Below are 14,805 nucleotides of genomic sequence, written 5' to 3' on the forward strand. Positions count from 1 at the left end.
AGCCCCCCTCGTTAACTTACAGGACAAGGGCTCCAGTGTCACATCGAATGTCTTGTTCTTGAATTCTGCCTTGGCGACCCCGGTGTAGAAGGTGATATTGCCTGAGAGATAGGCTGTGATGGTGTAGTGGGCGGGGCCGTTGTTACGGAAGGTGATGGTGACCTTGAAGTCTCTTCCCAGCACGACATTCTCCACTTCAAAATTCATGTGGACATCAGACCTCGATTTGACGACGCCCTCTGTGTTGAGGGGCTTTTTAGCCCCATACATCAGGGCAGTTTCTAGGGCCAACCTCTCTTCTTCTTGACCTAGGAAAGGTGCAGAGATAAGGCCAACGTAAGCCACCCGAGAGAAAGTCACCTTAATGAACAGTGTGCTGTGGGCACTACTTGCAGGGCTTGCCGGGCTGCCTCTGTGAGCCACAGGCTTCCCTCTGGGGCAGGTGTCATCATCATCCCATGTTATACATTCTGCAAAATCAAGTTCCCAGAGAGTTAGGACCTGCCTGGCTGCCGGGTTCGGCCTATCTGAACAGGGGTTACTACAGAGCATACTCCAAGGGTTGTTTTTCCAGGGTCACTGTTTCAGGGCTCAGCAGATAGAACTGACAAAACCTAACTCTTCTCAAACTGCGGGATTACTTGGCTTCCCTCCCAATGTCCTAGCCACGTAGCCGGAAGAGTTGCATCTTGCCTTGCACCTTCTACAATGTGAGTTTTCTCCCATTCATGGGTCTGCCCGGCAAGACCTGTCTTCCTCATGTCTCTTTCCACTCGGACCTGTCCCACTTGGCTTGGGAAAGCTAGTCATGCAGATGGCTAGCAAAAGAAGAATCACTTTGAAATAAAAATGCTGGTTTTTATATTTCCATTAACTTTTAAGATGTTGCCTCTCACTTAACTAATAGCAAACTGCAACGAAAATGAAGAGGTTAGTTAATAGTGCTAACAAGCATCACTGAGAGCTAACTATGTGATGGGTGTCATGGGAAGCGCAAATTGTGCTCTGTCTCATCTAGTCCTCAGAAGGACTCTGCAAGGCAGGGACCATTACTACCATCGGTTTCCTTGTGTGTAACATAAGGACGCATACGTGGCAGGGTTGGGAAGTGGTTTACAGGTAGGACATGCGTAAGGATTGGCAGCTACTGGGACTTTGCAAAGACAGAGAAAATGCCAGCACGTGTTGCGAACAAATGAATGTGTATTTCCGCGTGTGCACTAACAATTTCTCTGATTGTCAAGACTGCGAGAATGTGCCAGAAACAACTGGTCCAGGACAAGCATTGGCTAGAGCACATGTTTCACAGCCGACAAGAGGGAGATAATACTAAAGGGAAGGAGTGGCTGTGATAGGGAAAGCACAGTGAAATATTTTAGCGGAGAGCATCTGGCAAATAGGTCCCCAAGGAAGAGAGCGTTAATGATCATGGCTTTGGACGGGCACCAAACATGCATTTAGGCGAAATGTGGGAGGTGAACGCCAGCAGTGGGAACGTGGTCATGGTCAGAGAGGTGCCTCGTGGGGAGAGGATGAGCTGGCCGAGTGGAGGAGGGGCGGTGGAAGCTTCTGGGCTCTAGGAGGGACTTCACAGCGGCTCGTAGGTGGAGGAACCTCTAGCTTCCTTCTGGGGACCAGCCTGTCCCTCTGAGCAGGAGCTGTCAGTGAGGCAGGCGAGGGTTTCCAGGAAGCACAGGTCCAGGTAAGAGGCAGAATTGCCAGCTCGCCGGAATCCCCGCTCTCTGCAGTTGTGGTCTGAGCTCTGATGTCTCACATAACTCAGGGCCATGAATTTGGGGTCGAGAGAATGATCTAAAGCCAGATCACATTTTCTGAGGCTCCTCTGTGGCTCCAGGACCAAGGTCAAAACCACCCTTCCATTAACTGGGTGTCATGAGAGTTCCCTTTATGTCTGATGAAGCCTCTTCTCATTGCTCAGGTCTTAGCTCAAATGTCACCTTCTCAGAGTGTCCCCCCCACTTCCGTTACTCTGGTCCTCTCGTCTCTCACTAACACTTTACCTGGTTTTCTTTCCTTTTCCCAGTACTCGTCGCTGTGGGACATTACTTCCCTCAGGAGAAAGTAAGCTCTGTGTCCCCAGGACCTGGGACCCAGCCTGGCACAGAGGCTCTGGAGGGCTGGGGTTTGGAGAAGCACTTTGCCTTCACGTAGGGACACAACTTTCATCTTTATAATAGATATGAAATAGTCCGGTTTAGGATATCTGCTGTTCGGTTAAGCTCACCTGTGCAAGTGCCACCTGAGCTACCATTCCTTCGATCACCTCATGCTAGTTGTGCCCCTGTGATGTCCAGGCACGGTGCCAGGCTCAGATGAGAAGCGCAGCCCTTCCCACCCGGGTCTAAGGGCACTAGTGCAGAGGGATCACCGCACGCGTATCCGTCACAGATGCTGGGTCAAGCGTTTGTGTGTGGTGCAGGGAACACGGGGCAGAGATTTGACACCACCCGGGGGCAGGGGAGGCTTCTCAGAGGGTTTTTCCTTCCAGAGCGAGAGCAAAGGCATGGAGGCAGGTGGGAGCCTGGCTTGGCGGAGGAACTGTCACAGCTCACCTAGCTGCTGATTTTCACGCCTGTGGGTATGGCGAGGAAGAGCTGCGAGGGGCCCAAAAGGCAACTAGCAGAGGCTTGGCGAGCTCTGGCTGGAATACCCTGCAGGCAACGGAAGCGAGTGAGGGCTTTTAAGCAATGCGGCAACAGGTTGAGATTGATGTCATTAAATATGTCACTTTGGAGGCAATGACTTAAACAGAGGGAAAGAGGGTGAGGAGGGGAAGGTGGCATTGGGAAGCTATAGCAGTTATCCAGGAGAAAAATCATCAGGGTCCAAGCCAATAGTAGGAGCATGGTAGTAATAATAGTTACCAGCAAGAGTGGAAACTAACTTTTATTGGCCATTTATTACATATCAGGGGCTATGTTAAGGGGCTTCCACACCCAGCACCATTTGATTCTCAGGGAGGGGCCGTGGAGATGGAGGGGAGGAGATAACTTGGAACTATTCCGAAGGGGACTTTTAGAGGATTTGCTGCTTGACTTATTCTCAACGTGCTAAGTTTGGGTGGGTCATGGTTTTCTTTCCTGGGGCAGGGAGCACGGGAGAAATAGATCTGGGGTAGGGAGGGAGTGATAGAAGGTGGCATTTGGGAAGGTTCAGTTTTGGGTTCCTATGGGACATTTAGGTGAATGTGGGGCTTAAAAGTGAAGTCTAGGCTGGAGACAGACTTGGGAGAATCAGTATGTGTGTGCATGTTAACACCAGCTACTGGGTAGGAACAAAGCCTAGAAGGAAGAAACATTCTGAGGGGGGCAAAGAAAGGGGAGCTCTGAGTTGCAGAAGAAGATGGAAAAATGAGTCAGGTAGGTTGGGATGGAACCAGGAGAAAGCTGTATCATAGGAACAAAGAGAAGAGAGAACGTCAAAGCAACCTAAGTGTCCAATCAACAGATGAATGGAAAAGGAAGGTGTGGTATGTACACACAATGGAATATTACGCAGCCATGAAAAAGAATGAACATGTTGCCATTTGCAGCACCATGGATGGATTTGGAGGACATTACGCTAAGGCAAATACGTCAGACAGAGAAAGACAAATACTGTCTGATATCAGTCATATGTGGAATCTAAAAAACTAGTGAATAGAACAAAAAAGAAGTAGACTCACAGATACAGAGCAAACTAGTGCCTACCATTGGGAAGGTGTACAAACTATTAGGGATAAAATAAACTACGAGGATATATTGTACAACATGGGGAATATAGCCAATATTTTATAGCAACTATCAATGGAGTATAACCTTGAAAAATTATGAATCACTATATTGTACACCTGTAACTTATATAATATTGTACAGCAGCTATACTTGAATAAAAAATAAATTAAAAAAAATTAAAAAACAATTTTAATTAAAAAAAGAGAGAGAATTTCAAGAATTGTGAGTGAGCAAATAGCATCAAAAAATGCAGGAGGTTTTAGGCAAGCTGAAATCTGCAAAATGTTTATTCTACATGGCGATCAGATGTCTTGGCAACCTTGAGGAGAAGGGCTTCAAGGGTGAGCAGGTGGCAGACCTCAGGGCACAGTGGATGAGACATGAAAGGAAAAGGAAAAGGATGTTGGGTGCGGGCAGCCGCGCAGGCAAAGAGAAGAAAGGATGGACCATGTTTGCAGGGGACTTTATTGTTGAAAAAGAGTTTTGTAAATTTTCTTAACACAGGTGACATGGTCATGGGAAGGAGCTAATAGAGAAGGAGAGATGAAAATACAAGTGACAGAAGGTATAACTGTTGGAACGAAGAGGAAACGGGACCCGGACACCATCACAGAAGAAGACTTCGCCGCAGGAGAAGTTCTAAGAATTCTAGCTTTCCAAATTTTATAGTTTCTTCATCTTATATTTTAAAGAAGGGTATAAACTTGACATTAAGCTTTAGCTCATCGAAGTGAAAAATGATCTTTCCACAGTCTAGTTAATTAAAATAGTAAGTACCTAAATCTGGTAATATTTTTTTCTCTGTTTTCACTGCCACCACAGGTTAGTGGCCACACTCAGCATTTGTAGAGAAATTATATAAGAGATTCAATAATGAGGACCAGGGTGGCAAATGCACAGGCCCAGATGCTGGCAGTCTCTCCTAGACGCCCCTGGGGTACATGGGTAACCACTCACCCTTTCCCACCGCATACACAGGAGCGGCGTCAGCTCCCTTCTTAAACGCCACTCACTCCATCATTCCCAATGTTAGAATATGAAATCCACATGCCATCCTTGATTAAGAAGCCAACGATCCACCTGGAATCAGACGCCAGCCCAGGAGCAGGATGGGATGCCTCTGAAACTATCTATGCGGACTTTAGGGGCTCTTCTGCTTGGACAAGCCCCCCCCCACTTTCCACTCCTCTGAGCCTTGCCTTCTTGCCAGACCTTGCAGGTCTGGACCTCAGCTGTCTTCCCCGTTCAGAGCTGGCACATTTTACTTGTTTTAATCTGGGATTCTCCCTTGGCCAAGCTCCTGACTCCTCTTTCATGGACTGACGTCTGACCCTGATTTGGTCTTCACCACCACCTCCGTGGCTGACCACGCAGGACATCTTGCTGAGCAGTTTAAACAAGATAGCTGGTCACTTGGACGGCTTCCTAGAGGACGGCTCAGCTCTTGTTCTAGACACTGTCTGCTCAGGACTCCTCCACACTGGGAGAGTTTATCCACAATCCCTGTCCTGCTGCCTTTTCCTGGAGAACTCGTTCCCTGGGGAAAGGGTCATCCCCATGTTTCCCTGTTTGTCCTTCAGACTCAGGGAGCCCACAGCTAAGGTCCTCCAGGATCCCTGAGCATCTGTCCAACCACCCCTGTCCTAGGCATCCAACACACAGCTTCCCGCCCGTCTCTCTAGCTATTACAGATGGGAAAGCAGGGCTGTGTGTGTCTCCATCCCGACAGTGTTTGGAGTCTGGAGGGTGGTTAACAGCAAGTAGTTGAAAGGATGAATGAATAAATACGTGGATGTTACAGCCGGTTCCTTTCATTCCTATATGGAATCCTTTTTCCTTTCCAAATCTTTTTGCCTGTCACTCTATCACAAGAGGGCATGGGTCATTTGTTTTGTTTTATTGTGCTTTTTTTAAAAAAATTAATTTAGTTATTTATTTATTTTATTTTTGTCTACGTTGGGTCCTCGCTGCGGTGCACAGGTTTCTCATTGTGGTGGCTTCTCCCATTGCGAAGCACGGGCTCTAGGCGTGTGGGCTTCAGTAGTTGTGGCACACAGGCTCTAGAGCACAGGCTCAGTAGCTGTGGCGCACGGGCCCAGTTGCTCCACGGCATGTGGGATCCTCCCGGACCAGGGCTCGAACCCGTGTCCCCTGCATTGGCAGGCGGATTCTTAACCACTGCACCACCAGGGAAGCCCTCGCTTATGTTTTTAAAAACTCTCTTTTTAGAAAAAAGCCCAAAAGAAAAAAGAATCTTTTGTATCGAGGTTGTGCAGTGGATGAAAACCAACAGAAGAGAAGAGCTATCTATTTCAGGAATACAGCAAAAATTCACGGGTTCAGATGGCACAAATCCTGAATTTCTCAATTCAGCAAACTTTCTCTTTATAGTGCAAATTGCTTTCGTAAATAAGAGCAGGGAGACAGAGGATCTAAAATATTTAAAACAAATTCTGCACTCAGCATTTCAGGAACACTGATGAATATTTAGGTATATGCAAATGACCCTTCATTTTTATCCATTTACTAAAATGGCCTTTGCCATTCCTAAGAAGCTCTGTTGGTGAATCACTTGTAACATATATTCCACGTCCCCATGAAGACATCCAAGGTCCTCCACCTCCTGTCCGCCACTGACCTTGGGGAGACTTGACTCCAGCCTCTGGGCACTTAATGAGCTTAAGGCTTTAGTAATGTCTGCAGGACCCTAAACACACCGGCTGATTCACACCCCATGGCCTTGTCATATTCTCTTCTCCTGGAAACCCTGGTCCAGCTTCCTTAACTGTGGTCTGGGACTTCTCTTATCGGGCTTTGTTTTCCTGAATCTCTTGGTTGGACTGACTGCCCCCTTCTTTGTTTTCAAAGCCCTCAGCAGAATGAACCTATCACTTGCCCAGAAACTGGGTTCTACTCACCGTGGGGCTCCCAGCACCAAACACAACTCCAGGCATAGAGCAGGCACTCAGTACGATGGAGACGGGACTGAACTCAACAGCTCCATTTCAAACATTCCACACACGAAGAGTTAACAAAAACCACCTTAACATTATTTTATGATTGAAACGGGCCTCCGTTCTAATTGGCCTGAATTAGTGAGACTGCAGTGTCCTATTAATGTTGTATCATCTACCTCAGGGGATTTCCACTATATGTCAAGGGAGCAATGCATGTGAAAATAGTTTTCAAGGTACTAAATAAATGTGAACAGGTATTTAAATTTCATTATTGAACTAAAAGTACATTAGTTATGTAATGTTTTCTAATAGGATTATTTGCAATTAAGATGCTTTCATATTTTTATGAACAAGAACACATTCTATATTCTGTTAAAATAGACGTGACTTTAAAGCATTTATTTCAAAAGCCATGTGAAGCAGAATTCTGCTCAAAGCAAACAAACAAGTAAAACTACAATGACACGAGAAATTGTAGGTGTGATGTGTATTCACTCCAGTTCTCTCCTAACTTCCAAATGCTGCAAATGGCCATGCCTTCTCCGGAACACGTCTTCACGGTGACAGTGACTGTAACTACGAAAGTGCCAAGCAGACCTGGGCAGAGCAATCTTCATTCGATTGCAGTAACTTACCTTCTTGGAATTTGTAGGTGTCAGTAATGTCCTTTATGCCATCTCCTCCAACTTGCTTGGTCACGATTAATTTCCCAATGTGGGTGGTATCAAGGGTTTCAACCACATGAGTGCCATCTTTCTTAGCTGTAATGTAAACAAGATCACTGTTGACCTAAAAACAGGAGAGGAGACCATTAGCCAGCATCCAATGTTCCTGTCACCAAAATCTCTAACTCTCAATAGTGTAGCCATGTAGGGTCCCTGGAGACAGCATTATTCATTGTGCTAAGTCATTTACGTGCCAACCATTTCTTTCTTTCCTTTCTCCTGCTGGCAAATCCTACCTCCTAAGGCAAAGCAGAAAGTACCCTGTTACTCTCCTCAGACTTCTTTAAGCTGACAGTGATGGCGTGACCTACTTCCAGGAAGAAGAGAAAGTCTGCTGGGTGGCTCCTGGGAGATTTTTCTCCAGGTAGATGCATAGGTCCAAATCCATCAAGATGTATACATTAAATGTATGCATTTTAAATATCAATTTTACCCCATTAAAGCTTAAAATAATTAAAGCAAGTAAATGGAGAGAAGAAAGGCTGTGATAGGCAGAGGGACTGGCCGCTTCAAAGGTTCTGAGGAAGGTATTTGAGAGACGCACTGGATTAGCTGCAGGGAACACGGGCTCTGATCTTGGGTGTGTACTTTTAGAAAGTTACCTTGTCCTCTCTGAACCTCCGTTCCTGCTTCTATAAAATGAAAATAATTACACTTGTTCTGCCAGTTTCATAGGAACACCTTGGGACTGAGCGAGATAGAATCTATGTGAGCATGATTCTTACAGAGGTTTGTAGACATCAAAATTGAGTAAAAATGTAATGATCATTGCTAGGTAATGGGAAAACTTGATGATAGATCCCTAGCTCTTAAAGATGAGGTTTAAGAGAGCAACTTTGCTTTCTCACAAAATGTTCTGAATTTACGAGAAGTCTGATCTCTGTTAAGGAGAAAGGAAGTAGTCAATATTTATTGACCCATAATGTTTCAGGGACATTTTTAAATGATTTAATTTAAACCCCACAGCGACAATCCTGTGAGGTAGGTACTATTATCCCTCTTTTATAGGCGAGGCACCAAGAGTCAGAGAGTCAGCAGAGTGTTTGTGGTCACATGGCTGGGAGGTGGTGGTGAAGAAGTACAAATGTGGGCAGGGGCATGCCCATTGCACATGCCCTGACCTTCGCCCTGGGTGGTCATAGCACATGCCCTGACCCTCACCGTGGGTGGTCATAGCACATGCCCTGACCCTCACCCTGGGTGGTCATAGCACATGCCCTGACCCTCACCGTGGGTGGTCATAGCACATGCCCTGGCCCTCACGGGGGGGGGGCGGCCATAGCACATGCCCTGGCCCTCACCCAGGGTGGTCATAGCACATGCCCTGACCTCCACCCTGGGTGGTCATAGCACATGCCCTGACCTTCGCCCTGGGTGGTCATAGCACATGCCCTGACCCTCACCGTGGGTGGTCATAGCACATGCCCTGACCTCCACCCTGGGTGGTCATAGCACATGCCCTGGCCCTCACCCGGGGGGGCGGCCATAGCACATGCCCTGGCCCTCACCCAGGGTGGCCCGTGCGTGTGCCAGGGAGCTCCGCAGCTCACTACCTCTCCCGAGTCACCCCACAGGGCCATGGCACCACGTGGTAGGGAGGCGCTTCCAGGCCCGGGGCCTGGGTGGTTCGATGCTGCCTCAGGTTTCTGAGGGGTGATGGTGTTGGCCCTGTTCCTCAGCAGAGTATCCAGGGCTCGGTGGCGAAAGGCACGTGCTGTGAAAGGCTGAAATGCGAAACCAGGAATCAGGACAAGAGAGGACAGAGCAGACACCTCAAGGATATTTCTCATTTTGGAGAAAAAAGTTCAAGGAAACTTTAAATGAGCTTCCTGAGAATTTCAGCCGTCCCTCTGGCGGAGACCATGCAGGCATGGACTGCTCCCTCCTCACTTGCGAACTATAGCCACAATGATGATAAATGTCCTCTTAATAAACAACTCTTAAAGCAGCTTTCAGTTTTCCAGGGAGACAAGGCTAAATATGAAAGTGGATGAATCCTCGTCTCCCCTTGAGCATAGCTTAGGAAATTTATGTAGGCTAAAATCTCAGGCCAGCCCACTACACTGTCCCTTGTGAGGAAAGGAAAGGAGAAACACACACATAAAATGGCTTTTGCATATGTATGTTGGGCGTGAGGGTTTAGGGAAAGGATCCTTTCCAAGTGACATCCGCAAGCTTTCTTTTCGGTTGCAGCCGCTAGCGTGGCGGTTCTCCGTCCTGACTACTGCACATTAGAATCACCGAGGGGCTTAGAATGTATGCCAGACCAGCTGGATCTCTACGGTAGAACAGTCATAAGGGGAAGAAATATTGGACCTAGGCTCCGTGACTTTGGGCAAGTTACTGAATATCTCTGAGCCTGGGTTTGATTATACCTCCCTTGCAAGGCTGGCAAGTAGATAAGCAACACCTGTGAAAGTCCTGTGTTAATTTCTTTTGAGTGGAAAGGAGTCTTCGGGACCCTCTGGTCTTACCCATACGTTTGAAAGGGCTCTGGTCACGCAGAACCTGGGCAACCCAACGTGAGATACGGCTATTCTCAGCCCCACCACCCCTTGCTTCTTGGCGAGACACAGCCACTTCCAAAGTGGGGTGGACAGTAGGAGGAGAGCTTTCCTACCAGGAGGAACAGGATGTGTAAAGACTCTGATACGAGAGCGTGTTTGGATGTTTCAGGGCCCCTGGGGCTCAGCAAAGGTGGGCTGGGTCCTCAGGCTAGAGAGGGGCCTCTCTGCAAACTTCTGCTTGTTGCCCAAGGAATGTGAACGTGTGTCCACTGCCGGCAGAAGCTACACTTCTCACCTCTCAGGATGGAAGCAGCTCTGGTTTTCAGGACCCAGGACAGTGTCTGCTCTCTTCATCTGTTCCCAAGGGGAAGTAACTGCCCTGCAGGCTGTGCTGAGAAGGGGGTGCTCCTTCCAGGGCTTCTGAAGGAACGCAGTGGGTGCCCACCTGGTCCTGGAGCCCTCCTGGCACAACTGCCAGACGTCGAGCCCATGCTTGCCACTCCTTCAGCCCGCGGACGCTGGCTACGCGGCCACACTCCCGTGTGCGCCCCCTGCTGCTGCGTACGTGGGCCTCATCTCCCACCAGGACTGCCGGCACTTGAGGGTGCCACGTGACCCCTGTCTCTCTGGGATACTGCTCTCAGCAGTGTACCACGCACACGCTTTCGCTTGCTCTATTCATTCATGTATTTACTGGTGGCTGCCGTGTACCAGACCCTGCTTTCAGCGATGAGAAGCCAACAGAGCCCACCTGCGTGGAACTTACATTCTAGCAGGGAGAGAAATAATAACACTGAGTCAGAGTACAAGGACAGAAACAACAGGGCAGGTGGTGACGTTTCAGGTGCGAGGTGGTGTGAGTGAAGGTCTCTTCGAGGAGGTGAGCTGAACAGAGATCTGGACGCAGGGAGGGAACAGGACATGCGAAGTGGGGGAGGAGCTGTCATAGCCAAAGGAACAGTATGTGTAAAGACTCTGACAAAATAGCAAGGTCAGTGTGGCTGGAAGGAAATGAGCAAAGGGATGGGGGTGGAGGGGAAGCCAGGGTCCATATCGCACAGAACCTTGTAATGATTTATGCCTCAGTGTATCGTAAAAGTGATGGGAATCCGTTAGAAGGTTTGGGGCAGGGGAGTGACACGTTTCTATCTACATTATGAAGGATACTTCTGGCTGGTTTGTGGAGAAGAAACAGGAAAGGGGCAAGCGAGGAGGAAGCAGATGATTTAGGGGCAGACGTCCCAGATCTCAGTGCTGTTCAGAGCTCAGAGGGTAATGATAGAGATCACTGGCGTGGTTGGATCTGTGATCTTATTGGAAGGTATTATATCTCCGTTAAGATGCCTGAGGAAGGTGAAGAAGAGAAGCCAAGATGATTTCAAGTTTTCATAGGTTATTTGAACAAATGGGTGAACTATTTTAGATCGGACTAGGGGATGCCAAAAAACGGGCTGCATCTCATAAGTGGCAGCAAAATGAACAAGCTTGAATTGAGAACGAAGAATCTGCAGAGAAGCAGTTGCACAGTTAGCACACAGGGAACTGCTGGCCCGGAGCAAGGGAAGGTGTGGCCTCCGGAGCAATGGGGTGGTGACTGCGGCCCCCGAGGAGCCTGTCACTGCTGCCGTGAAAATTAGCTCCGGGCCAGGGAGGGAAAATGGGTGCGTGCATGTGCGTTTGTGTGTGAGTTTGAGTGGGATGGCGTGAGGGGGTCAACAGACACACCTAGAAGAAGCTAAGACAGAAGAGAAGCAGCAGCTCCTGAATGCTTAGTGAACGTGGGAATTGCGTGGGAATTGGGAAAGTAGCCCCGACACTAAGAACCGTTCTGCTCTCTTTAGGAGCCGCAGGTCCCCAGGAGTCAGGGAGGACGGGCCGAACAGCCTCCAGAACCAAGAAACTCACCGCAGGGCTGAGGGCATGAGAAGGGAGGCGGGTAGAGAAGTAAGCTTCGGTCCCTGGAAGAAATCTAGAAATGGGAAGGAAGCGTAGATTTCCAAAATGGAGGAGAAGAGGAGAAGGGCAGAGGTAGGATGCTTTTCGTGCATACCTCTCTTATTTGGGGTCGTGCTTTCACTACAAAAGCCCTGAGAAAACCAAAGGAAGTCAATGAACATGATGCTTGATCTGGCCCGGAAATGAGTAAGGAGTGACCAAGAAAGTCAGTCTGCCGAGAGGCAAGAAAAGGCACGTTCCGGCTGACGTGGCTGGGGTCAGGGAGAGGCAAGCTTAGGCAGCAGGGAGGCGAGAAAGGGAGGGAAGATGCTGTCTAGAACCTGAGTCACATAGACTCTCATTAAAGTGAAATCCGACGCGCCCCATGGACTCCTACTTTAGAACCCTTGAGAAAAGGGTCCTCACGCACTTTTCAGCAGTTGGAGCATCTCTTATAAATGGCTCAGCCCTGAAGCTCAGCGCGTGCCAAAGCAGCAATCCTACACGCTGTCAGACCAGTCTGCAGTGGGTGAGAGAGGAGTAATTATAACCCGAGAGTCCCGCCGACATTCACAACACCGCGATCTATATTTAATAACAGCTCTTGGGCAATTCGCTCTTGGAGGGAGGCTGTTCCTCTCCCCTTCGCAGCAACAAAGCTTAATGAAAATACAAAAACAAGGCTTGGCGAGTTTTAGAGTGATTTCCCATTAAGAAGTGCTCATAGCATCAGAAATGATCAGACGGCAGCTGGGGAGGACTGGATAAATCTTTAAATCTCAAAATGAAGTCGAGAGGGTGAAATTCCAAATACGGTCTGCCTGTTCTCCCAAGGCTTCTAGAAACTGTGATGGTGGGAACAGTAGAAGAGACACTGTTCCTTTCGTGTAATTCACATTTCCGCTTTTGCTTATTTCCGAAACATTTCCCAGGCCCGCCCCCTCCTGCCCCCTCCTTCCCCGCCTGTCGCCGTTTGTCTGGTTTGGGCGTGGAGTAACATCCCAGCCTTCCCGTGTTCCCCGCACCCCCGAGGCCTTCCCTTCAAGGCCGTGCTGCACAGGTTCCCGCCCCTTCCCCGTGGGAAGCCTGTCGTTTACAGGACGAGGTGCCCGTTTCTCAGGACAGAAGGTCCCTTGTCTAGTTCCCTCAGCTGTCGTCATTTGACGCCTCCCAACACATCACTTTTCATGAGCCTGTATAGTTTTTCATTGTCTGCACGTACCATTCGGGGGCTCAAGTTTTCTCCTCTGTGTAAAGTTCTTTCCTTCCTCTGGCTTCTTTCTTACCCTCTTCGCCTGAATAATCACTAATCATCCCTCCAGACATGCTTCAGGCTCTGCTCCCTCCAGGTAGCATCTCTGGCCCTCCTTCCATGGGCTCCTGTAATACTCCACTCATCGTACCGCGGCTATCACGTAGCTGTCCTTGTATCTGTCCCCAGATCACGCTCCCTAGACAGGGGCTTGTGGCCTTTGCTGTCCTGCCTCAGTTCCTAGCTCATATGTCTCAATTAACTTCAACGCGAGTCATTTATCACCCACATTGCTGTCTGACATTTAGTTCCACAGCATTCCTTGCGTTATTGTTATTTAAACGTTGCTGTGTTTACCTACCACCATCTCCATCAAGAATCCAGTTACTTAAGGACATAGGCTTCTGAATTCCCACAGTGTCTGGCACGTAGTGGGAATAGACATGTACTCATTCTAGAATAGTAGCAGAAAGGGGTGTTTACTGGCATGAGCTCAGGTGCCTCCCTGGCTTTAAATCTTAGCACTACTCTTTGTTGGTTAGATGATTGCGGGAAGGTTATTTAACCACTCTTCGCCTCATGTTTCTCTTCTGTAAAATGGGAAGAATTATAACATCCATTTTAAAGGGTTGCTAAGAGCATCCGATGGTAGGCAAAGTGATTACGTAGCAGTAGGCGTTATTTCATTGCGTTCATTCGTGAAATTATACTCTAGGTCAGTCCTGCCTCTCAGCCTCTCATAAACCTCTGTTCCTCACCCCTACCTTCAGCAGCCTCCTGGCCTTCTCCTTCACCTGATGTCTCTTACATTTAATTTGACTTTCTGAGCTCTCTTTGGAGCACCCTTGAACTGCCCTCTCTGCTTCCGACCTCCATCCAGTTCTTGCAGAATTTCAGACCCTTTCCCAAACCGTCCCTATCCACCCTTTAGTGTGCAGCATTCTAGACCCTCTTCTCCCCTCCGTATTCTAGCAGCTGTACTCTCTGTCTCCACTGTTGGAGGATGGCCTGGAATGGCAGGAAATGGACTGGAGTTCCCAGACTAAGACCGTAGTTGGGGTGTGTTCAGGTGTTGTTCCGTGTGCACTGTTGGGCTAGTCTCAGGGTGAAGAAGTACACTCTGCCGTTTCAATTCACGGACCGTCTCCACCAATTTTTTGTTGAGTGATTCATTTAGTCACTTAATTTCTTGGGAGCAGTTGATACCTACTTCAGGGGTCCAGAGAACTAAGCTAAGGTTAGTAAAGCAATTGCTTTCTGGCAGAAAAATCTCAAAACATCAAGGAGAGAAAAATGTTTAAGTAAGAACTGCATTTAGCATGCAGTGCCTGGGGGTTGGAATGATGTCTAGTTAACTTTGTAAACATGAAGCATACACTATGTACCTGGGAAATTTAGAAGTAACAGCCCAGTACCTTATTTTTTGATGTGTTAAGAGGTTGGGAAGGAAAGCAGTTCTTTTCCCCAGCTTCCCACTTACCTCTGCAAAAACGAAGGGTGCGTCAAACTGGAAGCAAACATTGCCGTGCTTAATGGCTTGAACAGAGGCCGGGCCGCACCGATACATCCCTGTATCACACAGAGGAGGGGCAGCATGAGTTTGCCATCTTCAGTTCTGTCCAGATACAGAGCTGATCTGGATCATAGCCCTGAGGTGACTCCGTAGAGACAAATGTTCCTCTACTTCATCACCGA

At 48.3% G+C, this 14,805-nt stretch overlaps 1 protein-coding gene across 2 annotated transcripts in view; it reads right to left on the minus strand.

The window, feature by feature from the left end:
• The window catches only part of F13A1 (coagulation factor XIII A chain), a 136,644-nt gene that overhangs the window by 26,656 nt on the left and 95,183 nt on the right, over positions 1-14,805 (minus strand). For both annotated transcript variants that reach the window (XM_033863792.2, XM_033863794.2), the window contains 3 exons: positions 14,591-14,679; positions 7,327-7,480; positions 21-308 (listed from right to left, as the gene is read on the minus strand). In XM_033863792.2, the coding sequence (XP_033719683.1) occupies positions 21-308; positions 7,327-7,480; positions 14,591-14,679 (531 nt within the window). The remainder of the gene's footprint in view (positions 1-20; positions 309-7,326; positions 7,481-14,590; positions 14,680-14,805) is intronic.

Source organism: Tursiops truncatus, chromosome 10, assembly GCF_011762595.2.
Source record: "Tursiops truncatus isolate mTurTru1 chromosome 10, mTurTru1.mat.Y, whole genome shotgun sequence".
NCBI lineage: Eukaryota > Metazoa > Chordata > Mammalia > Artiodactyla > Delphinidae > Tursiops > Tursiops truncatus.